This window comes from Solanum verrucosum, unplaced genomic scaffold (assembly GCF_900185275.1).
Source record: "Solanum verrucosum unplaced genomic scaffold, falcon-dt-bn FXZP01000183.1, whole genome shotgun sequence".
Classification (NCBI taxonomy): Eukaryota; Viridiplantae; Streptophyta; class Magnoliopsida; order Solanales; family Solanaceae; genus Solanum; species Solanum verrucosum.
In genome coordinates, this window is record NW_026020430.1 from 1,112,240 (window position 1) to 1,135,314 (window position 23,075).

At 35.1% G+C, this 23,075-nt stretch overlaps 5 protein-coding genes across 6 annotated transcripts in view; 1 reads left to right on the forward strand and 4 right to left on the reverse strand.

The window, feature by feature from the left end:
• The window catches only part of LOC125807478 (structural maintenance of chromosomes protein 3), a 142,860-nt gene that overhangs the window by 33,553 nt on the left and 86,232 nt on the right, over positions 1 to 23,075 (reverse strand). The gene's annotated exons all lie outside the window — the stretch shown is intronic.
• LOC125807481 (protein GAMETE CELL DEFECTIVE 1, mitochondrial-like) lies at positions 57 to 4,671 on the forward strand. Its single transcript, XM_049487203.1, has 3 exons — positions 57 to 589; positions 2,019 to 2,202; positions 4,304 to 4,671. Exons 1-3 carry the CDS (start codon positions 57 to 59, stop codon positions 4,520 to 4,522), a joined length of 936 nt encoding a protein of 311 aa, XP_049343160.1. The 3' UTR covers positions 4,523 to 4,671.
• Positions 7,356 to 10,006, reverse strand: LOC125807470 (40S ribosomal protein S11). The gene is made up of 6 exons (XM_049487192.1): positions 9,919 to 10,006; positions 9,787 to 9,827; positions 9,592 to 9,692; positions 7,913 to 8,057; positions 7,747 to 7,836; positions 7,356 to 7,663 (listed from the first exon to the last, which is right to left on the reverse strand). Exons 1-6 carry the CDS (start codon positions 9,928 to 9,930, stop codon positions 7,573 to 7,575), a joined length of 480 nt encoding a protein of 159 aa, XP_049343149.1. The 5' UTR covers positions 9,931 to 10,006; the 3' UTR covers positions 7,356 to 7,572.
• On the reverse strand, positions 11,412 to 13,220 carry LOC125807472 (40S ribosomal protein S11). The gene is made up of 6 exons (XM_049487193.1): positions 13,157 to 13,220; positions 13,033 to 13,073; positions 12,843 to 12,943; positions 11,879 to 12,023; positions 11,713 to 11,802; positions 11,412 to 11,626 (listed from the first exon to the last, which is right to left on the reverse strand). Exons 1-6 carry the CDS (start codon positions 13,166 to 13,168, stop codon positions 11,536 to 11,538), a joined length of 480 nt encoding a protein of 159 aa, XP_049343150.1. The 5' UTR covers positions 13,169 to 13,220; the 3' UTR covers positions 11,412 to 11,535.
• On the reverse strand, positions 14,042 to 21,411 carry LOC125807435 (protein AIR1-like). Of its 2 annotated transcripts, none has more exons than XM_049487151.1 (8): positions 21,112 to 21,411; positions 20,821 to 20,874; positions 19,046 to 19,165; positions 18,789 to 18,947; positions 15,328 to 15,492; positions 15,122 to 15,238; positions 14,915 to 15,022; positions 14,042 to 14,769 (listed from the first exon to the last, which is right to left on the reverse strand). In XM_049487151.1, the coding sequence occupies exons 1-8, from the start codon at positions 21,301 to 21,303 to the stop codon at positions 14,269 to 14,271; spliced, it is 1,416 nt and encodes a 471-aa protein (XP_049343108.1). In that variant the 5' UTR covers positions 21,304 to 21,411; the 3' UTR covers positions 14,042 to 14,268. The 2 variants fall into 2 exon arrangements, with proteins under 2 accessions (XP_049343108.1, XP_049343109.1); XM_049487152.1 differs by having other exon boundaries at positions 14,086 to 14,769; positions 15,328 to 15,489; positions 21,112 to 21,409.

The following is a 23,075-nucleotide window of genomic DNA, read 5'->3' on the forward strand; positions in this document are numbered from 1 at the left end:
CAAAATGTGCAAAGCCCACTTAATCGTAGCTTCTTTTGAATCTAAACCATTTTCTAATGAACCCGGTCCGCAAACTCTCATCAACCTTTATCATAAACTCCACCTTCTCCGCGGCCGTCCGCCGGCGGTTGTCGACCAAAAGTGGCAACGATGAATGGAACGACGCATGGGAAGCTGCGTGGCTTCCCGACGATCTTTCTGGAAAGAATCGAGCTCCATGGGAAGCCGACGTAAATTTTGCACTTTCCGACGATACCAGCAACACTACCGAAAATATCCAAATTGAGTCTAGGGTTCCGGAAGTTGATACGGAAACTAAAGCCTTTGTGGAGGATATGAATGAGAATTGGCACTTAAGAAAGGGGAAGCAGCAGAAAAATGGCGGTGAGGGCATAAATATCAACGAAAATGAAAGTTCGCTTTATAGTTTGGAGAATATAAAGAGGGATTATAGGTTGAAGAAGCAGAGAGTGCATGCTGGTTTGTGGTTGAAGGAGATTGAGAAGATGGAAGAGACTAAGCTAGGAGATTCTATTGGTGGTAACGGCAATGCTGATGATATTGAAAAATTTCTGGATAGCTGTTCAGAGTATGATCAAAGTTGCACTTTTTAATGCTATTTATTTGAATTTATGTTTTTTTTTTGGTTTTAGGTTTGAAATTCATGAATATATTTTATAGTGTACTATGGAAATAGAGGATACATAGACCTCAACTAGTTTGGAATTGAGGCGTAATAGATCATTGATTGATATAATTAATTGTGCATATGGGATATATATGACTCATGTAGTGAACTCCAACTAGTTTGAGGTTGAGGTAGAGTTGCTCGTTAATTGATATAATTGTCTGTGCTATAATATAGAAGATTTACGAGTAATTTGAGGTTGTGGTGTAGTTGATCATTAATCAATATAATTTAATGCATTTATGGTAGGGTTTGTGGAGTGGTTGATTGTTGATTCATAAATCTGTGCTTATAGATATAGAAAACTTATAGTCGAACCCAAATAGTTTGGGAATGAGGCAGTCTTTTATCTTTTTTTTTTTTTTTTGGGATAAGTAGGATTGATGTGTAGTTTTATGGTTATTGACTGTGCTTATGGATGTATTGATTCATACAACCGACCGTAAATAGTTTGTATTGATGCATAGTTGATCATTGATTGACATAGTTGACTCTGCTTATTTGATGGGGATCTGAATTGATTTGTAATCAAATCTTTAACATTTTGCATGTGATTGTGAGTCTTAATAGTTCTTTTAGAGGTGGATCTAGAATTTGAAGTTAGTGACTCGGATAAATTGAAGTCTATTATGTGGAGACATTTTTGAAACCTTTAGCAAAGATATACTGTACGAGCCATTTGGTTAAACCTAATGTTAAGGGCTTTACTGGACCTTTTTCCTATATAAGAATCTCGACACATCTTATAAGGGAAAATACATCTTTATTTTGGCGAGACAGAAGTTTTTCTACTACTATACAGCTATACTAAAACTTTGCCTTGAAAGAGACTGATGATGAATGCAAACCATAAGTGTTAGACTTGCAGTTATAGACTTATTTTGATAGTTTAGATGAGTAACATGGTTTTTAAAGTATGCCAATTTTATGTTATTCTCTATTTTCATTCCTGGCTAATTTTTTTTTTTAATACTTGGTCAATGTTAGACCTACTATTTGATCTAATATCATGATGATTTGAAGATATGATCAAGCAAGATGGTACAGGATTTTACTAATTCATCGAAAAATACTGATTCTTGAGTAGTTTGATGATAAATAACTTGTGAGGCTAAGATTTATACCATGACCACCTGCCATATCTTGTTAATTTCACTACACTCTGTATATTCTGGATTTTTGATTCACCTAATGATGATTCAAGCAATTCAAACACGACTTCTGAGTTCAAAACCAAACCTGACGGTTTAATGATAAAATACTGTGAGGCTAAGATTTATACCATGACCACCTGCCATATCTTGTTAATATCACTACACTGTATATTCAGGATTTTTGATTCACCTAATGATGATTCAAGCAATTCAAACACGACTTCTGAGTTCAAAAACAAACCTGATGGCTGGGAAACCACTTCAAAAACACAAGATGGGAATATATGGGAGATGTCGCAAAGAGAAGAAGATATCTTAGTCCAAGAATTTGAACGCCGAATTGCATTCAACAAATTCCAGGTTTGTGGAGAAAATCCGATTTTATAAATTCAAGCTTGGTTTTCGGACAATTTTCTTCTTCTTTGTACTTGGATTTACTGCACTCGAACCGGGGGGTTTTCGGAAACAACCTCTCTACCAGGTAGTGGTTAGGTCTGCATACACTCTACCCTCCCCAGACCCCACTTGTGGGATTCCACTGGGTATGCTTTTGTTGTTGTTGTTAAGCTTGGTTTCTGGACGAACTTCTTGTTAGATCTGGTGAATCAGTAATCTTTGGTTAGAAATATGTCTTTTTCCCACAAGCATACTAGTTTGCTTAGATATTTCTTTTTTTCTTTCCCTTTTATATGTTTCCCTCGATAAGAAAGGTATCAAAATCCTTTTAACTATACAGACCAAGTTAGGCAAGATTGTGCTACTTATTAACAAAAACAGCTAACTCATCCAAACATTACAAGAGTTGAACTAGAAGTGTATTTTTCTGTTGAGCATCCAGGACTTGTCTTTGATGAAGACACTGAACCTGAAGGACTGATGAAATTTCAGTCATTTATGATTTTGGACAAGTCACTTTCAGTCTTTCACAACAGTTTATGAAATGATAAAGAAGAATAAAAACCAAGCAAGATAATAAGCTTACCATCTCCTCTACTAGGATTTCCATTAGTTCACGGGGCAAGGAATAAATTATTGTTCTATTAAAATCTTCTATTTTATGAAATGTCGGTGGGCTACCAGAATGTTCTGCCTAATAATTTCCCAGCAGCCTTTGATGTACGCAAAATGAAAACTGTCTGATCTTTGAAGCCTCTTCCTCTTACATTGTAGAGCCAATACTGAATATTCCTCTGAGATTGGCTTTTCTAGTCACTCAAGATTTTTCTTGCGAAGGCATTGGGATACCTTTACGTTGTCGCATCTCAATGGATCTCTCTGCATAGGTTTCCATAAGTTGCACTACCACATTCCTCGGTCTTCCTTTAACTACTACTCCCCTCTTATATGGATGTCACCAATGTGGTATTTCCTCCGACCAGTGTACATTTAGGGGGCAAAACTTTTGTTCTAGCCTCCTTCCATTACTAGAGAAGTGAAGGCAAGTGCCCTCAACAAATCTTTTTGACCAGATATAGCCCTCTGAACTCCCTTCCTATTCATCTTCTTGGAGGTCCACATCTTTGGTGGTAATCATTCTCTTTGGATCTAGCCATTTCAGATAGCTAGTCTACGCTCTACTTTTGATCCTAGCTTTACATTGTTCATTGAGTATGTTTACCTTGCCTTGTAATCCTAGTATATTATTGATCAATAAAATTGGTGGTTGGTGGATACCTTGGTCAGTAGCATGATGGCTTGGCACCTTCTTTTTTCACGAATCTTCACTTTTCCCACGAGGTAGTGGTAAGGTCTGCCTACATTCTACCCCTCCCCAGACCTCACTTGTGGATATCACTGGGCATGTTATTGTTGTTGCTTCACTCTCGAACAATACAAGCTTGAAGAGATACTTCATTCTCCAATTTGACGTCCTCAAAGCCCAGTTCCATCACATCCTTATCAGTTGAACAATTCCAAGATTTTATGGTACTTGAATGGTGACTTGTGAGTTATTCGTAGACAGGAATTATATCTACATGTTTCTCTTATGTTTGATAGACCTCATTTTGAATTATCTTCTGCTTATCACCCAAAGGGTGGTGGTCAATGAAGTGGATTGACAACCATGAGGTTTCCGGTTAAAATCCCAGTAGAGAAAATTTTAGGTGATTTCTTCTCATCCATCCAAGCCTTGGTGGAGAGAGTTATCCGGTACATGTATTGGTGGGAGGTAGCAGGTGCCCCTTAGAATTTGTCGAGGAGCTCGCAAGCTAGCACTACGGTTGTAAAAAGAATAAATCTTTTGGCTATACTGGACAGTTTTCTGAAGAAAAATTGTATCTTTAATGTGTTCATTTTAACATGTACTAACTATTCCTCTGCGATTATGTTCGCTAATGGATAATAGCAAATCAGTAAAAGAATATTAGTCTGATTTATAAGGCTCTGACATTGGATAGTGAAACATTGTGATGTATTGTTTGCCCTTGTTTCTAATGCTGCATAAATGTTGATTATGCAGATTGCCAGTTTTATTAAAACCCATATATTTAGTCGGAGGAGGCCTATAGATGGTTGGAAGTATATGATAGAGGAGATCGGTCCAAATGCCAGAAAAGGGAAGGGCAGTGTTTCAAGGTTACCGAGTATAGCAGATGCATCAACTCGACCTTTCAGGGAGGAAGATACATCGTCCCACACTACTTTCCCCTCTAATCGGGGGAGGACTGAAAGGAGGTAGCATTTTGTAAATTCTTATTCTTAGAACAGAGTGACATTGCCAAATCTGGGTATGCATGTTGTAAAATTAGTATTGAACTTGTAAGTTGTATTGAATTAACAGAAATTTCCACAGGCCCTATTGGTGAATAGAAAATTATTTTCTTTTCCATCTAGATAAGTTTTATTGTATTTACATCACTATCTAAATTGGCAATAAGGCCATATGCCCTTTTAGGTTTGGGATAATCAGACTGTCCATTATTCTGGCAATCGGAGAACTTGAGCATGTTAGATTATCATGCCCCAAAACAGGGTGAGACGTTATTTATGCAGCCTTACTTACCTTGCGAAAGTAGAGGTTGTCTAGATTATATATATAAAAAATTATAATACTTTTTAACTTACATATCAAACAAGTAAAAAACTATTTTCCAAAGAAAAACATATTTTTTCATAGTGTACACACCTAGAGCATCATAATTGTATAGCACTAAAAATACAAAAAAGTATTCACTTTACTCTACACAAATATAAGTAACTCCTAGCATAATCTCTACTTTTGATCACACCATTAAACTTGCAACCTTTTACACCTCCCTAACATCCACCTTAATCTGAAATGATTAATGTTATCTTATTACTAATAATTTTTTTTATACCTCTATCACTAAATAGAAGCATAAAAATTCAAATTGTACACGCTTAGGGCCTGTTTGACCATGCGATATGGTATCATAATATGGAATCATGATATAGTATCATGATATGGAATCATGATATATTATCATGATATGGAATCATGAGATGAAATTGAAGGTTTGTTTGGACATGTGATATGGAATTTTTGTGTTATATATTTTCTCATAAACATAAAAATCTCATAAGTTGTAAAACTATTAAAATAACCCCAATTGTTTATTCAATCTTATCAAATAAACAAAAAATTATAAATCGCATAATAAATTATTACAAAGTTATTTGTTCTCCACTTAAGTAATTGTTTCATTTAACTTTAATTTAATAAAAAAAATTGAACATAAATTATAGTGTACTAGTCTTTAGTATAATCCTCCCACATAGTACGGACAATTTTCTCACGTTGAACCTGTATTTCTCGATCATGTGACCGAAAAGACGAACCAACATTGTTACTTTGAGCCATTTGTTGGTCAATATCCTCCGCAACTATATCTTCATGTTCATAGACCATAAATATTTCATCACTACTTTGGTATTCTCGCAAATAATTATGTAACACTGCACAAGCTATGACAATTTTCACTTGTGTATCAATATCATAATGGTTCATGCCTTGTTTCAGTATTCTAAATCTATTTTTCCAAGCTCCAAAAGTTCGTTCAATCACATTGCGCAGAGATGAATGCCTATAATTAAATAGTCCTTTGGCATTTTGAGGCTCTCTTTCACTTCCTCGGTAATCTTGCAAATGATAACGTAATCCTTTGTATGGAGCTAAAAATCCTTTTGTGTTTCGGATACCAGCATCAACAACATAATATTTATCTACCAAAAAACATTTTATAAAGAATTACTAAAAGCATATGTGACGTAAATGAGACAACTTTGTGTAAATAAATAATATTTATTCTAAGGATGTAATTTAAAGTTACCATGTGGCGGAAATGGAAATTGTGACGTTGGTTCAACAAGTGCATTCTCAAGTACTTTACTATCATGTGCAATACCTTCCCAACCAGCAGGAACAAAGGTAAACCACATATCAAAATCACAAGCACATAAGCCATTTTGTGTTGTTCTTCCTTTGCGATTATGATATGCTTGTTGCACCGCTTTAGGAATCTCCCCTTCTATATATGTTCCATCAACCGCACCAACACAATCCTACCAAATAAAAAATACATCAATATTAGTTTAGTGAACATAAAATAAATTGGAAGCATTATAGAATGCACTTCATAAAAATAATGTTTGTAAGAATAATAAAAATAGTGCTTCCAAGACAATGCAAAGTCATAAAATAAATATTATCTCTTTAAACAAAGTTGATAGGAAATATGTAACTAAATACTAATAACTTACACATAAAATATAAATGTTCACTTATTAAGGCCATAAAATAAATTTATTAATGTGATCGAAATTTTACCTTAAACCAAGGCCAAAATCGAGTATTATGTCGAATTTTGGAATGTACACCAGTCATATTTTTTGGCTGTATAAATGTTGGTGCCATCTTGCTAATTGTCTCGGCAACTATTTTAACATGCCGGTTAATTGTTTCAAGTGAATGTCGAAAAGTTTCACAATCGTGAGGTGTGAGTTAAAGTGACTATATGTTGGTGAGAATAATAAATTTTATGTCGGTGAAAATAATAAATTTTAAAATGTAATGATGTGATTATAAATTTTATTTACATATGAAACAAATGATTAGTAGATATAAATGTGAGATTGTTTTAACAAAATATAAACTCATTGATCAATTATTGTATTAAAATATCTCAAATCATTATATGGAATCACCATATAATTCCATATCATGATTTTTGGAAAATATGGTATCACCTCTCATGAGATGGAATCAGACGCCTACTTAATGTATACTTGGAAAAAAGGTGAAAACTCTTTTGTTCCCTATATACTCTGTCTACAATACGATTGATTTATATTGCTCTATTTTATTTTATTACATAAAAGCTTGTGATTTATTTAAATGGAAAACATTGTCAGTCATATAATTGACCAACTATTTGAAGCATAGTTACACAACGAAAAATATACACAAAACACTCGAGCAAACGCAAACCATCATTAGTGGAGAAATACGATTAACTACTTCGACCGACCTTCAAACAAGTATCACAAACATGGTAAATTTTGCACTCATTTATAGAACATTGAGAATGGTATTGAAGTTTTTGATTGTGGCAAAGAACCAACAGATCCATAGGAAAAAAAAACTTGCTGCTAGCATTAAGTTTCAAAACTTGAGGCTCAAAGGAAAATCAACGAAGACAACATTCCCGTAAAGGGATAGAAGTATGGACATCATTCCTAGAAGTAACAATTAAAATGGAAGCATCAAGCTCACATTCCGGTAAAAGCTTTTTTCCCGCCACCACCAGAACCAGCTGGAATCACCTTTAAGACATTGAACCTCACGGTTTTGGATAAAGGCCTGTAAAGCAGAAAATGTTATCACCTACAATAACAAAAATTGAAAAAAAAACTACAGAAAAATCAAAATAAGATGGTCCTAACCTGCACTGTCCAATAGTAACATGATCTCCCTCTTTCACACGGAAGCATGGTGATATGTGAGCTGGGATATTTGAGTGCCTCTTCTCGTATCTGAAATAACTTGCGTGTTAAAACTAACAAAAGAAGAAGTGAAGCAGCCAAAAATAGTACAAGTGACAAGTCTTGCCTCTGATACTTCTTGACATAATGTAGGTAATTGCGTCGAACAATGATGGTTCTGTTCATCTTAGCACTGTGGCATGTACCAGCAAGGATACGACCTCGGATAGAGACATTTCCAGTGAATGGGCATTTCTTGTCAATATATGTACCTAAATTTAAATAGGCCAAACGCAAGGTTAGACCACAGAACAAGGTGAAATCAAGGAAATCCATAAAATAATCAAATGATGTCTGGCGCAGGAGATATAAAAGATGACTTGAAATCTTGTTCTTAAAGTCAGTTAGACCACAGAACAAGGTGAAATCAAGGAAATCCATAAAATAATCAAATGATGTCTGGCGCAGGAGATATAAAAGATGACTTGAAATCTTGTTCTTAAAGTCAGTCTTAACTATCTAACGTCTAGAAAACATCATTGCTAACAAGCAACATGTTCCACATAAAGGTCACACAAATAGCAATTTAAGAAGTATCTTTTATTTACTATTACTTAAATGTAAGTAAATGCAGTCTCTTGGAATGCCCACACAAGAAATTTACCGCGTGCTATTGAAGTAGGAAACAAAAAGGAATAAATAAGCTCAAATCCAATCCACTGCTGTTTTCCTCCGAAATTATACCATTTTCATTCAGTACTTTTCGATATATTAAGGTCATCCACTTCACAACCATATAATATTGAGACCCAGCTTCACCAAATGACAGTAATTGAAGGGTTTTATCCACAGTATCATATCCATGTAAGCTCTACAAATGTAAACAAATGCTAGTGACGTGAAGCTTTTATTTCTGTTTGACAAATTGGGACGGCTACAGTTCTTCAAGTAAAAAAGTTTCAACTTGGCTCATAATCACAGAAGCCTAGTTCTGTCAAAGGTTTAATATTTGGAGAACTAGTATCTGGTTTATGTGAAACAAAGCCAGAACAAAGTGCTTCAAGAGAAGAAGCTATGGAGAAGAACAGAAGTACTTCAATCATAAATGCTTTGGCTTAATAAAAAATTCTGTAGAAGATTTAAAAGAAAATCAAGAGAATGCCACATAACTGGTCAAAGCAAGACAGTACCTTAACACAGATGGATAACTTTCACCCCACGTCATCTTAATAACCCGAGTCCCCAGCTAATAAGAAGTTCTACAACAAGTATATCGTGTTTCCCCTAATGTACTCAAATTGCATTAAACCATATTTCATGCAATTCAGACGCATAGCAAATAACTTCATTATAGAAAGAAACATCTACCAAATTGAAACTACAATGGAAAAACTGTAACTTAATAGAAAGATTTACCTAGTGTCAACCACATTGAAAAAAACTTTAACTTCTTACTATGAAGATTTACCAAATGCCAACTAAGTTGCAGAAATGTAATCCAAGTAAGTTTTTGGCCATTTACAGCAAGAAGGCCCACTGCTTAAGGCGTGAACGACATGTACATCGGCCTTAATCCTAAACTAGTTGGCACTCAATACACAATATAGAAAGAAAAGAAGCTATTTTGCATAGATCAAAAGTGGAAATTGAAAACTAGTCTTATAAACTTTATGTTCGGCTTCACTCAGATCATAATAACATATACAACAAAACTATATTCACTATGCTAATATCTAAAATATAAATCAACAATGCAGAAAGAAATGAAATAGTGAAATTGTTTAATTAGAGGAAATGAATACGAACCTTCAGTAGCCTCACGAGGAGTCTTGAATCCTAAACCAATACTCTTAAAGTATCGATTGCCTCCCTTTCCTGGCCTCTTTCCCTTCCCCGTCTTCTTAGAGCTGCCGAGATCAAAAAAAAAAAAAAAACGCAAATCTTAGGCTCAAATTCCTTCAACTTAACAGTAAATGCAAATAGCCTTTGTCAGATGCTCACCTTAGAAAAACACCTGGCTGCTTCAAAAACGCCTTCTCTGTCTGCAGCACAAAGTAAATTCATTAGATTTTCTCTATAATAGATAATAATGTACAGGGAAGATGAGATAGAGATAGAGATAGATAGACGGACCTGCTCCGCCATGACTGAGGATTACCAAGACGCAGAACTCAACGAGGATAGCTTATCGGTAACAAAAACCCTAGTTTCAGGCTGCAGCAGAGAATGACGACTTAGAGAAGCTTATGTCTTCTATTGGGTTAGATACTGAGCATTGGACTTGCAAATTGGGCCAACTTACGGATGGGCTTAAAATCCAACCAAATATATCTAAAGTTAAACGTGACTCAAGTTCAGATAAAAATGTCCAAAGTTTAAATAAAATAATTTAACTTTAGTCATATGTATTTGAACTTCACTAGTATTAAACTTTAAACATAGATGTTCCAAAACTCAATGACATAGCTTAAATAGTGGTTCAAAAAATAGCTATGTGTGCATTTCAAGACACTAAAATTGAGAGGTGATTATGTTCACACTTTGGTATGACATGGCTAGTTCTATAGTATAATTATTATGGTCGAACCTTTCTATTTTAGCCATTTAATCATGTTTTGATTTTATCACAAATAATAGATCAAATCTATCGAGATGGATGCTGGAAATAGGAGAGTTACAGAGTGACAATTCAAAATAAGCATCGAATTATGCTTCTGACTGACCATTTCTTGATGCTGGTTATTTAAAAAATTGTTGTTAGTTGTATTCAAAATGTACTGTTTATACAACTCTTCATGCCATTTGCAAAATTCACACAATGATGTAGTAAGTTATAAATTGTTAGCGTCCTACCTTTTGCAGACAGAATTACCTCAAAAATAAATTAGAAATTACATTTCAATTTGCATTATATAAACAATGTCGAGTTGGTTTAGTCTTAAATTGTCTTTTTTTTAGTTAAAATAAAATCAAACTTAAGCATAGTTGTTTTTTTTTCCCAATACCAAAGCAAGTCAAACCAAATCACTAATCAAATTTTTTTTTTTCAATTTGTGATTTGGTTCGACTTTGTACCCCCTAATCAAAAGTTTATAGATTTTTTTTTTATGCACAACATAATTGTAGTCAAACATCTCTATAACAGTCTCTCAATATAGGTTCAATTTGTAGATTAATTAGTTAGCATGATTTGTTATTTGCATACAAAAAAAAAACAGAATTATAGCTTCTATATGTTTTCTTACTGAAAGAATAGAGATGAATCATTGTGGTGTTGATACACAATGTAATATTTGATTCCATAAATTAACTATGTGGACGAAGAAATGTCTCTTCTGATTGCAGCCTTGGCTAAGCCTCGTCTCTCTCTTGCTTTGGCAATTACCATCCATAACAATAACGTCCCAAAATGTAATTCCATAAGCTACAAAGAATGGAGTGTCCACAAATACTTAACCCTAACATTAGAGGTAGAGATATCATTTCCAAAAACGATACATCGCATTCCTCGACTTGGTATGTCGTGTTCGTATTCAAATGCTTGATAGCTTCTTGTTTCAGTGGTACTCAGGATAACCGAAGTTAAAATCTTGATTTTATCTAGTAAGACTAGAATACCGCTGCTATTTTAAGAGAACAAACTTGCTGGCATATTAAGTTTCAAAATTTGAAGATAACTCAGTAGAAGCAGAAAAGTTTTGACATCATATTCCTACAAAAAAAACAAATTTTGAAATGGAGGAATGAAGATTACATCCCGGTAAAAGCTTTTTTCCCTCCACCACCAGAACCAGCTGGAATCACCTTTAAAACATTGAACCTCACGGTTTTGGATAAAGGCCTGTAAAGCAGAAAATGTTATCACCTACAATAACAACAAATAATGAAAAAAATACTACAGAAAAATCAAAATAAGATAGTCCTAACCTGCACTGTCCAATAGTAACATGATCTCCCTCTTTCACACGGAAGCATGGTGATATGTGAGCTGGGATATTTGAGTGCCTCTTCTCGTATCTGAAATAACTTGCGTGTTAAAACTAACAAAAGAAGAAGTGAAGCAGCCAAAAATAGTACAAGTGACAAGTCTTGCCTCTGATACTTCTTGACATAATGTAGGTAATTGCGTCGAACAATGATGGTTCTATTCATCTTAGCACTGTGGCATGTACCAGCAAGGATACGACCTCGGATAGAAACATTGCCAGTGAATGGACATTTCTTGTCAATGTATGTACCTAAATTTAAATAGGCCAAACACCAGGTTAGACTACAGAACACGGTGAAATCAAGGAAATTCATGAAATAATCAAATATTTATAGCTAAGGAAATCTTTGTTCTTAAAGTCAGTCTTCACTATCCAACACCTAGAAAATATTATAGCTAGCAAGCAACATGTCCACATACACGAATAGCTATTTGTGAAGTATCTTTTATTTACTATTACTTAAATGTAAGTAAATGCAGTATCTTGGAATGCCCACATAAGAAATTTACTGTGTGCTATTGATCTTAGTTTAGTCAGGTTGAAATAGGAAACAAAAAGGAATAAATAAGCTCAAATCCAATCCACTGCTGTTTTCATCCGAAAATACACTGTTTTGATTCAGTACTTTTAAGTATACTAAGGTCATATACTATTGAGATCTATACCTATCACCAAAGGACAGTAATGCGAAGGTTTAATTCACAGTATCATATCCTATGTAAGCTCCATAACTGTAAACAAATGCTAGGGCGTGAAGGTTTTTATTCTATTTGACCAGGGGCGTATCTAGAGGGCGAAAAACTTTAACTTATTACTATGAAGATTTACCAAATGCCAACTAAGTTGCAGTAACGTAATAGTTTTTGGCCATTTGCAGCAAGGAGGCCCATTTGCTTAAGGCGTGAACGTACATCGACCTTAATCCTAAACTAGTTGGCACTCAATACATCAAGACAGCATGGAAAGAAAAGAAGCTAATTTGCATAGATCAAAGGTGGAAATCGAAAACTAGTATTATATAATTTTACGAGAACAAATGAAATAGAATTAAACGAAATGAATACGTACCTTCAGTAGCCTCACGAGGAGTCTTGAATCCTAAACCGATACTCTTGAAGTATCGATTTCCTCCCTTTCCTGGCCTCTTTCCCTTCCCGGTCTTCTTAGAGCTGCCGAGATCAGATTAAAAAAAAAAAAAAACGCAAATTTAAGGCTCAAATTCCTTCAACTTAGTGACTAGAACAGTCATGATACTCACCTTAGAAAAACACCAGGCTGCTTCAAAAACGCCTTCTCTGTCTGCAGCACAAAGTAAATCCATTAGAATTTCTCTATAATAGATAATAATGTATAGGTAGGATGAGGTAGAGAGATAGACGGACCTGCTCCGCCATGACTGAGGATTACCAAGGACGCAGAACTCAACGAGGGTAGCTTATCGAGTGCAAAAACCCTAGCAAAAACCAGAGTGAAGGCTTTAGAGAAGCTTATGTATACTAGGCAGGTTGGACTTTCAAAATGGGCCAACTTACAGGTTGGGCTTATAATCAAACCAACCAACATAGCTTATTCTATTTTGACACTGCTATTTAGTTTACAAATATGATTTTTATGTTTGCTATATGTGAAAGTTGTTTTTTTTTAAATTACTTATTATTTTTACATGTCTATTTTGAGACTAACAATATCCAAAGTTTAGAAGAAAATGTTCAAAGTTCGACCAAAATAATCTAATTTTAGTCATGTGTTTGAACTTCACTCATATAAAACTTTGAACATTGCATATCTAAAGATGTTTCAAAACTCAATTTGTTTTTTGGACATAGCTTAAATAGTGGTTCAAAAAATAAGTATGTATGCATTTCAAGACACCAAAAATGAGAGGTAACTATGTTCACACTTTGATATGACATGGCTAGTTCTATAGTATAATTATTGTCGAACCTATCTATTTTAGCCATCTGATCATGTTTTGATTTTTTATCACAAATATAATAGAGCAAATCTATCGACACGAAAGGTGGAAATAGGAGGGTTACAAAGTGATGAATCAAAGTAAACATCGAATTATGCTTCTGACTGACCATCTCTTGATACTAATTATTTAAAAAAGTGTTAGTTGTATTCAAAATGTACTGTTCATACAACTCTTTATGCCATTTGCAAAATTCACACAATGATATAGTAAATTAGAAATTGCATTTCAGTTGGCAGTTCAACTTGTCCTTTTTAAACTTACATGCCCCTCAGACAAAAAGAAGAGTAACAAGACGCATCAGGGAACAAAAGACATATAACAAGTTACAAACAGAAATGACAGAGAACTACATCTGATAAGATCGACCTCAGTTCCATACTCACTTGAACAAACAACCCAAAAAGTCCCTGATGAACTAATGAGCTCGTGCAACCAGTCTCCATGAATTATGACGAGTTCTCAGACCTTTCCAAGAAGCTTTCAACCAAATATACTACACATGAGTAACAGTTTCTATTACCAATCATTATTTCTCCTCCACCTGTCGTGGCTACTGTTGCCAAATCGCGATGCTGACGACCTATGGTAATGCTGATATCTGCCTGACCCATAAGAAGTTGAATGATCAAAATTACCAGATGTTGAAAACCTATGGTGGTGATAATTGTCTGACCCATAAGAAGAGGAATTATCAAAATCAAGCCTGTTGGACTTTCTGGATGAACGGGAAACAGAAGCATGACCACCAGAACTGGAGTTCGAAATCTTAGCTCTCTTATTTCTAGGAGTCGAAGGAGATCTCCAATTATTAGATTGGGGATAGTCTTCAGGATCATCAGGGACCCAACCTCCCCTTCGTTTCACCTTATAGCCTGACGTATATCCGCCTTCAATTTTTCCTTTCTTCTTCCATGCCCTACCAAAATCACGAGGTACAGACCTGAACTCTTTTTGCTCGTTTCTTTTCTTGGGGACTTTCTTCTTGGGGGTTGATAATTCATGTTTCCGCTTATTGACCTATAGACACAAAACAGAAAAACAGTAAGGTTTCATTATGAAGATGAGATATTATGTAGTAAAAGCACAACTAACTTAAAATGAAAGATGACACAGGAATCAAAATGAAAAGAGAAGCATGCCATACAAGAATAAAACAACTTACTCTGCTGGGATTAGTACATTCGCGTGCAAAATGACCTTCTTCACCACATCTATAGCAGGGATTAAGTGACCCAGTACCGCTAGTCTCCCCACGAGATGCTGTGCATGCCTGTATGGGAAAACATGTCAGAAAAATGCAAGCACAAAATTTAGTTCCTAAATAACAGAAGCAACATACACAAGTTAGACTACAAGGGCATTCACTTACCAAAGCAGTATGACCTAGTAGACCGCATCTGTAACAGGAAAATTCTCTCGGACCACTATCAGGGTATTTTGCACAGCAAAGATGGCCAAAACTCTTACAGATGTAACACAGTATTTCCTATCAAAGGCAACAGGAGAAATGGAACACAGATAAGTTCGGACAACACAACATATAACTCTAGGTTGAAAATTTCCTCAGCAACACACCTTTAAATCATCATCAGAATAGTTGTTCCTGCATGAAAACATTTCATGGCCAAAATCCCCACACTTTAGACATATTTTAGAACTCTGGGATCCTCCATGGCTTCTTTCAGGGCAATCATTTGCACGATGACCTCCTTTTTTGCAGATGAAACAAGCTTTTCCCTGCTCAAAAGAAAGAAGAGTGCATAACATACTCTATCAGTCTATCGCCAAAATATGGAAAAAATATAGTATGTGTTTTAAGGTCCAAAAGAAAGATCACAATTTCACTTTGCTCCCCCATGGGTATTACCTTGTTAGCCTGTGTAACCTACATTGTTGAAGAACTTACAGATGAAGCCTGACATCACTAGCTACAGAAGACTCTGAACCATGCTACAATGGCAATTAATAATTTTACCCTATCCAAATTCCTATCAAACTAAAAACAAGCACAATTTGCTTCCTGATTGAAGTGAAGATGATACAGTGGCATATGCATGATTATACTGTCAGTCAATCAGCTTGTACACAATCTCATACTACTTGGGGTCAGCTATACAGTATTATCAACTACTCAAAATTATGTCGGACAAAAAATGCACCATATGCTTGAGCACGGGTGAACTAGGCAAGTTCATATAAATAATATGCATCACACAAGGGCCTATGGAATTGCTAAGGAAAAATTAAAAAAGGCTTTGCAGAAAAGCTAAAAGATAATTAAATGTTATTTTAAGTAAATTGACACACATAGCACAATAGGTCAGCATAGAAGACCTGACCACTTTGGTGAACATTTAAAAGAGAGGCATTCTTCACTGGTCAAGGAGTCCGACAGTTAAATTGCTTAGTTGATATTCATACATATCATGCAACTTTTTTTTATGACAGAGAAACCCGTATGGTGTCAACCTTTAGGACCAACCGCAGCCTTCAGAAACAGGCGTAGTTCACATTGCACAGGGCTCAGATCTATGACGCAAGTCCCTCAACCTTTTCCACTTGAACTGAGCCCTAGGGGTCATATCATGTGTCTTTTATACTAGGACTAAATTCTTACCAAAGCATCACATTTTGAAGATGAGAAGCATGTACAGACCTCTAACATCAATTACTTGCCACAATAATTTACTCTTTTTTAGAAAACCATACATTGCTACTGAAGTAGTCAACAATGGTTGGGCTCCTCTTATTATGTTTCTCTGCATGGCCAACTTAAGACACACAAGTGAAGACATTTTAACAGTAGAACAGGAAAACTTGCTAGCTAACACCCTCTCTTTTCCAAAAAGAAAGGACATTTCTTTTTATTTTACTTTATTTATTGGGGAGGGGGTTCAGAGTATAAAAATCAACCCATCTCAACTTTGAATATTTAGAAACTACATAAAAATCAGTATGGTATAAAAAATTTACTTATATTGAAAGATGTGCGACTCCCCAAAAGTTTAGTGTTGGATAGATTGGAACAGAGGGAGTAATAGTAGTTGAAGGTGACAAAGGAGCAGAAGGGGTTCCTCTTTTCGTTCACTCAGTGCCCAGCGAATGACCCCTTTCAGCAAAGTTACTTCATCTTAGAATAAAAGAAAATGCAGGTTAACTTCATAACGCTTTTCCCCAATGTGCTTTATTTTGCAAGCATAACCAATCTTCAATACGACTCTTCCATCCAACTTAAAATTTATGTGGTTTCTTGAGATTAAAGATCTAGATTTAATGGGATTTGAGGCTCATACATAGATCTACCATCAAAACAAAAACTATCCCAACACACTAGGAGACAGAAGGGCAACAGGGAAGAGATATAAGAGTTTAAACTCAATTGTGATACTGCTTAAATAAGTTGAATTGACAAGACAAAGCCGTCTGTATATGTAAATAACATTTTATGCACCATATACACAACGGAAAAGGGCCTAAAATACCCTCGAAGTATTGGAAATGGTACAAAACTACCCCTCATCCACCTATTGGCTCCAAAATACCCTTGTCATCCACCTATTGGCTCCAAAATACCCTGGTCATCCACCTTTGGGTCCAAATTTGACCACTTTTTTAACGAATATTCATTTAAAAAAAAAAAATTTTAAAAAAATGCGTAGCGCTCAACCATTGATTATTTTAATTAATTAATAAATATAATTTATAAACCCCCTCATTACTAATTAAACTCGTCCCAATTAATGCACTCACCCCAAATTATAATTACCCACCAATTAAACATAACCCTTTCACCTTTCGTTCCCAACACCTGTATAGAATCATTGCTTAATTACTCAATTATGTGTCTCTTCTCTGTATATTTTTAGCTATATTAGATTTGACTTATATTTCTGTTCATTTCCCTCGTCAAAGTAAGGCTGATTAGGTTGTTAGAACAAAAATTAAGTCAAATCTCTTGTCTTGTATTTCAAATTCTGAATCGATCATTTGTCACAAAACTGCAGAATCCATCAACATGTAATGTTGTAAAACAAGAAAAATTGCTGATTGTCATTTCCTACTCCCATTCAGTACTAATTCAAAGTGCTACATTTTCGACATTTGCACACATGGAAACATTACTATAACTCAAATGTTACAATGTGATATAAGAAGGCAATTTCTTTATGCAGCATTGACCTCAATCAATCCACAACAAGGAAAATCAATAATTAACAGGTGTTGGGAACGAAGGGCGAAGAGTTTTGTTTAATAGGTGGGCAATTATGATTTGGGGAGAGTGTATTAATTGGGACGAGTTTAATTAGTAATGAGGGGGTTTATAAATTATACTTATTAATTAATTAAAATACCCAATGGTTGAGCGCTACGTATTTTAAAAAATAATTAAATAATTTAAATGAATATTCGTTAAAAAAGTGGTCAAATTTGGACCCAAAAGTGGATGACAAGGGTATTTAGGAGCCAATAGGTGGATGACAAGGGTATTTTGGAGCCAATAGGTGGATGACAAGGGTATTTTGGAGCCAATAGGTGGTTGAGGGGTAGTTTTGTACCATTTCCAATACTTCGAGGGTATTTTAGGCCCTTTTCCGTATACACAAACAACTAGCTCCTCAACCTACAAGAGGTTTTCTCATAAGGTCCAGCAATGCAGCCTTCTCCCAATGAAAATTCTAAAGGATACACTAACATTACTCCAATAGCAATTCTAAGAAATTACCAAGTCCCAGCCTAGCACTGGAAGCAGGAATACAACAGGATGACATGAAAGTTGCACCAAGACACAATGCTAAAAGAATCTTAGTAACTTACCAGTCCGTTTAAGTCTCTTCAACATATTTGCGGTTTATATGTGCAGAATGAAACTTTCTAAATGCTCATTCACCTCGATGCATTAGTATAAAAGAATATGCCAAGTATGATAAATTCTCCTTGACCAATTTAACGAAAGTTGAGAAGACTAATAAGTAAGATAGCACAAGCAGTATGAGGTCACATATTCCAATTGAGAGTAAGCAATTTTCTTCACTAACCTTTGCGCAATGTTTAGCATTATGTTCGAAACTCCCACAAACAAAGCATGGCTTCTTACGTCTAGCTGAAGTACAGTTAACTGCAGCGTGACCCTCTTCACCACAATTATAGCATGTTCCCCAACTCTTATCTGGAGTATCAAAGTACCTGGGGCCCCGCTGAGATCATATAGTGAATAATAAAGATGTAGGACCAAGCCAATCCATTTTTTGGATTATGGAAAAACATCACTGCAAATCATATTACTTCAACTCACAAGAAGCCTTCGTAGAACAGCATTATCAGAGACCTCAACAGGATTCTTTTCAGCTGCACAATCACCAATATCCATAGCTTTAGTATTATCCACATTTTCCTTTTCCTTCGTTTTGTCCTCCTAATGCATTAAAGAAGAAGAAAACATCAATGTTAGAGATCACAAGCTCAACATTTAATATGGATTATGGTTTCTAAGACGCAGGAAATATTTTCAATAACTTTCAAATTAATATAAAACAGAGTACAGCTTAACCTTGCAACTCAAAACAGAAAGGGGCCAAAATATACAACAATAAACTACTTAAATCAGAAATAGATGGTGATGAATAAATGCAGCTTGCAAGGGTCCACAGCACCCAAGAGAATCAGAGAAAAAAGAACTCTCACATACAGATCCAAAGACAACCATATAACAGTAACATATCCCCAGAAAACAGCAGGAAGGAAATCAACTCAACTGTAAAATCTGCAAAGTAGTTTATTTATTTATTTTAGAGGAAAGATTATACTCTTACAGGGATCGGACAACAAAATTTTTATATACTAGATTCACCACAAGAAAGACATTAGCAACTGCACTTTTGCCAAAATTAGGTCATGAAAGAATATAATGAGATGCCCTTGTGAAAGGAGCTTGTGCAAGTATACGTCATCATGTGGTACAGGCCTCAGTGTGCATTCAAAAGTCCCCTTCATGAAAACAACTTAAGTAATGGTGCCAAACTGCTGAGCTATCAAGGACCACAGGTGACCGATGAAATGAAAACAGAAAGGAGAGATGAGTGAATACTTGGGGATGGAGGAGGGAGGAAGTCTAGTAAGGTACTTGAGAATGTTGACAAAGACAGTGGGCTGCAGCAAAGCTGAAGACATTTTTATCAGCTGGATATTATTAAAATACACCTATTCAAGGTCAATCTTGTGTTTCTTCTTATAGTTAACTCGATCAGGATATCTGGTTTGCTAGTTAGTTCCCTGGATTTTCATGGTCAGCCAATTGGCAAGTATTGCTTCAACAAAAAATGCAGAAAAGACCATCTAGAGCGACTTTGAAATACTTTAACTGGTAGGTCAAGTATTACAAAGTGACTCTAGCTAGTCTTTTCTCCATTTTCCTTTCTTAAAAAGAAAAGCCTATTTGCAGATAGACCCACAAGTGTAGTCTAGGGAGTGTAGTGTGTCTGTTTCCGATAAAGCCTCGGCTAAAGGGGCCAAAATATAAAGCAGAAATTAGTTTGGCAGTAATAGGTATTTATTCCATGAAGAGTAGGGCTGTCAAATTTAGACCATAAAATGTAAAACCAAACTCGGCAGCTAAGGGTGGGAATATATTCATCAGCACATCAATTTGGGCACAACCCAATTCAACCAATCTAAAAGTTGGGATCAATTTGAGTCCTATTAACAAAAGGAGAACTTGTCATAAGGCGAAGGAATTTTTTTGAGGTTTTTCAAGTTAGATATAACATCATGATGGAAAAAAAAACTTTTGAAGTTTGGTTTTAGTGATTAAACAAATTATAATAAACAAACAAACAAATGTGGTGTTTTTCCTTAAACTAACTTTTCAGCTGTTAGTTTTATATTTCCTGCATTACCACCAAGATAACACAAAAAATAAAGAAGCCTCTTAAACCTATATGTCAAGACAAACATCAAAGAGGATGCTAGTTTTCTGAAGAAAGCTGGCAATGCAACAAGCAAAAGAATAAGCAGTAATATGCAAGTTGCAAAAATCTACTCGACAATTTACAGCAAGCAATTTCAGACTACCGGAAACATGTCCCTGCAGAAGATTTTGAAACCCTTGTCAATTCCACCTGACACCTGCACAACGAAATCGAGAAGGAGTCCGATTAGTCAACCACACGTTAGTACAATTAACTCAACTTCTAAATGCTACATAAACATGCTTCCTCTAGTGACTCTCAATCCAAATAACAACTAACAGCAATACAAATGAGTAATCAATTTTTAAAAATTCAACCACTGCCGGGATCCTCTTCGGTCACAATAATTTGGTCATTTTTTCCTCCACTTTACTTCCTTGCAATTTCCACTTACCATTTCGATATTCGTCAAAATCTCAGCTTCGTCCTCTTCAATGACATTGGAACATGATGCCGGTATCATAGCCTTCTCTACGATTTTCAAGCTGCGATCCTCGTTAGCCTCCGCCTCTTCGTTCTCACTGCGCATCAAACTGGATTCGGAATTCAATCCTTCTGATTTCTCCTTCTTTTCCTGCTTATCCATCAGACAGATTTCTCGTTTCTTACTGCTAATCGAGCAAATCCCAAAATCCCCAATTGTTGTAGTTCGAAGAAATGAAGCCGGGTCGATAGGGCTTCGATTTTATGATGGACCTTTGGAACCCGGACTGGACTGGGCTTGTATCTACACTTAGCCCGTTTCAACAACACTCTCTATTATCAATTTTCCCATTTTTAATTTAATAGTAAATCATTTTCTTAATAATTTAAGGGTTGTTTGGTTGAAATTAGTTATGATAGGATTAGTTATAATGAGATAAGTTATGACGGAATTAGTTATAATGAGATAAGTTATGCTGAGACTGTTTCTTATTGAGTGTTTGGTTTGTTATATACAAATAATATGTATTGCATAAATTTTAGAGAAAATGGTCTAAAAACCCCTCAACCTATACCCGAAATCTCAACTATACACTCCAACTTCACGGGTGTCCTATTACCCTTGAACTTCATATTTCCCTATTCTCTACACACTTAAACCCTGACCTGTCATAGGAGGTGTTCTCACCTCCTCTAGGCACATTAGAAGTGAATTTTGACGAAAAATTCCTCTTTCTCTAATACTCATCTTTCCCACCCTTCAATAAACCATTGTTTCTTCTTCCCCACCATTAACCCTTGTTCCTTTTAGAAAAAAATCACAATTTTCTCTCAAAAATAAGTAGGTTTAGTTGTTTATGTTCATTTCTACTTCAAATCTTGAATTTAGGGTTTGTAACCTGCTCTAATTTCTTATTTAAGTCTCTAATTTGAATTTTGAATTTTCTCGAAATTCATCAAAAATGGCAAATGAAAACTTGAATAAGCTTTGTATGGATGAATCAAACCCAAAATTAGTTGATAACTACGAAATCAAGTTCAAAATGCACAGCAAAATCCTTCGATCATCAACAGAAATGGGGACCCGGCGCGTGCAATCACGTGGACTATCTGTTTGGTTTATGTGTTTGAGGTCAGCGTTTAAGTGTGTAGAAAATAGAGAAATATGAAGTTCAGGAGGGTAATAGGACATCCGTGAAGTTGGAGTGTGTAGTTGGGATTTCGGGTATAGGTTGGGGGGGGGGGGGTTAGACCAACGAGTTGTTTGCTTACAAACTTGTCCTTCACTTTATTTAGATTTTTATATTTTCTTTGTGAGTTTTAGATTTTTATTCTTAAAAATAAAATTTTCATCTTATTTAGCTTAAATATTTTTCTATGTGCATTTCCATGATGGTCCCGTATGTATCCTAAAACAAAATTTATTTTTATTTAGCTTAAAAATATAATTTTCATCTTAAGTTTGTTAAATTAAAAGGGACTTATGAAAAAATAAAATATAAATAAACATAAAATTACTCAAATAAATTCATAAATAAAAATCATATTTATATAGTAGAATTTTTTAATAGAAAAATATGAAGAATTGTCATGAAAATAAAGAACAATGAATGTTATTATACATGGTATTAAAAAATGTAAATATACATGAATGTGAAAAGTGAGGTATATAAAAGATTTAAAGGGACATGTTTGTCATTTACCTATTTTATCCGAGATACGTTATCACAAGATTACTATACCACCCAAGGGGAAGGATAACTCATCGTGGTACTAATTATTAATCCGGAATAAGTTATCCCGGACTTGCCAATCAAACAACAAATTAAGTGACTCTGTAATTTAATCTCGAAACTATTTGATGTTATCTTTCACACCAAACGACCCTTAGAGAACTATTTCACAAGCTTCTGTGTAGATTTATCCTTGTAGCTT

Coding starts and splice junctions, on each gene's coding strand:
- LOC125807481 (XM_049487203.1), top strand. CDS start 57: ATGAACCCGGTCCGCAAACTCTCATCAACCTTTATCATAAACTCCACC. Junction 590..2,018: donor TTTCTGGATAGCTGTTCAGA/GTATGATCAAAG, acceptor CTGTATATTCAG/GATTTTTGATTCACCTAATG. Junction 2,203..4,303: donor TTGCATTCAACAAATTCCAG/GTTTGTGGAGAA, acceptor TTGATTATGCAG/ATTGCCAGTTTTATTAAAAC.
- LOC125807470 (XM_049487192.1), bottom strand. Junction 9,693..9,786: donor CAGCCAGGTGTTTTTCTAAG/GTGAGCATCTGA, acceptor TGATCTCGGCAG/CTCTAAGAAGACGGGGAAGG. Junction 7,837..7,912: donor TATGTCAAGAAGTATCAGAG/GCAAGACTTGTC, acceptor AAGTTATTTCAG/ATACGAGAAGAGGCACTCAA.
- LOC125807472 (XM_049487193.1), bottom strand. Junction 12,944..13,032: donor CAGCCTGGTGTTTTTCTAAG/GTGAGTATCATG, acceptor TGATCTCGGCAG/CTCTAAGAAGACCGGGAAGG. Junction 11,803..11,878: donor TATGTCAAGAAGTATCAGAG/GCAAGACTTGTC, acceptor AAGTTATTTCAG/ATACGAGAAGAGGCACTCAA.
- LOC125807435 (XM_049487151.1), bottom strand. CDS start 21,303: ATGGATAAGCAGGAAAAGAAGGAGAAATCAGAAGGATTGAATTCCGAA. Junction 20,875..21,111: donor TTTTGACGAATATCGAAATG/GTAAGTGGAAAT, acceptor TTCGTTGTGCAG/GTGTCAGGTGGAATTGACAA. Junction 15,023..15,121: donor TACTAGGTCATACTGCTTTG/GTAAGTGAATGC, acceptor TTTCCCATACAG/GCATGCACAGCATCTCGTGG.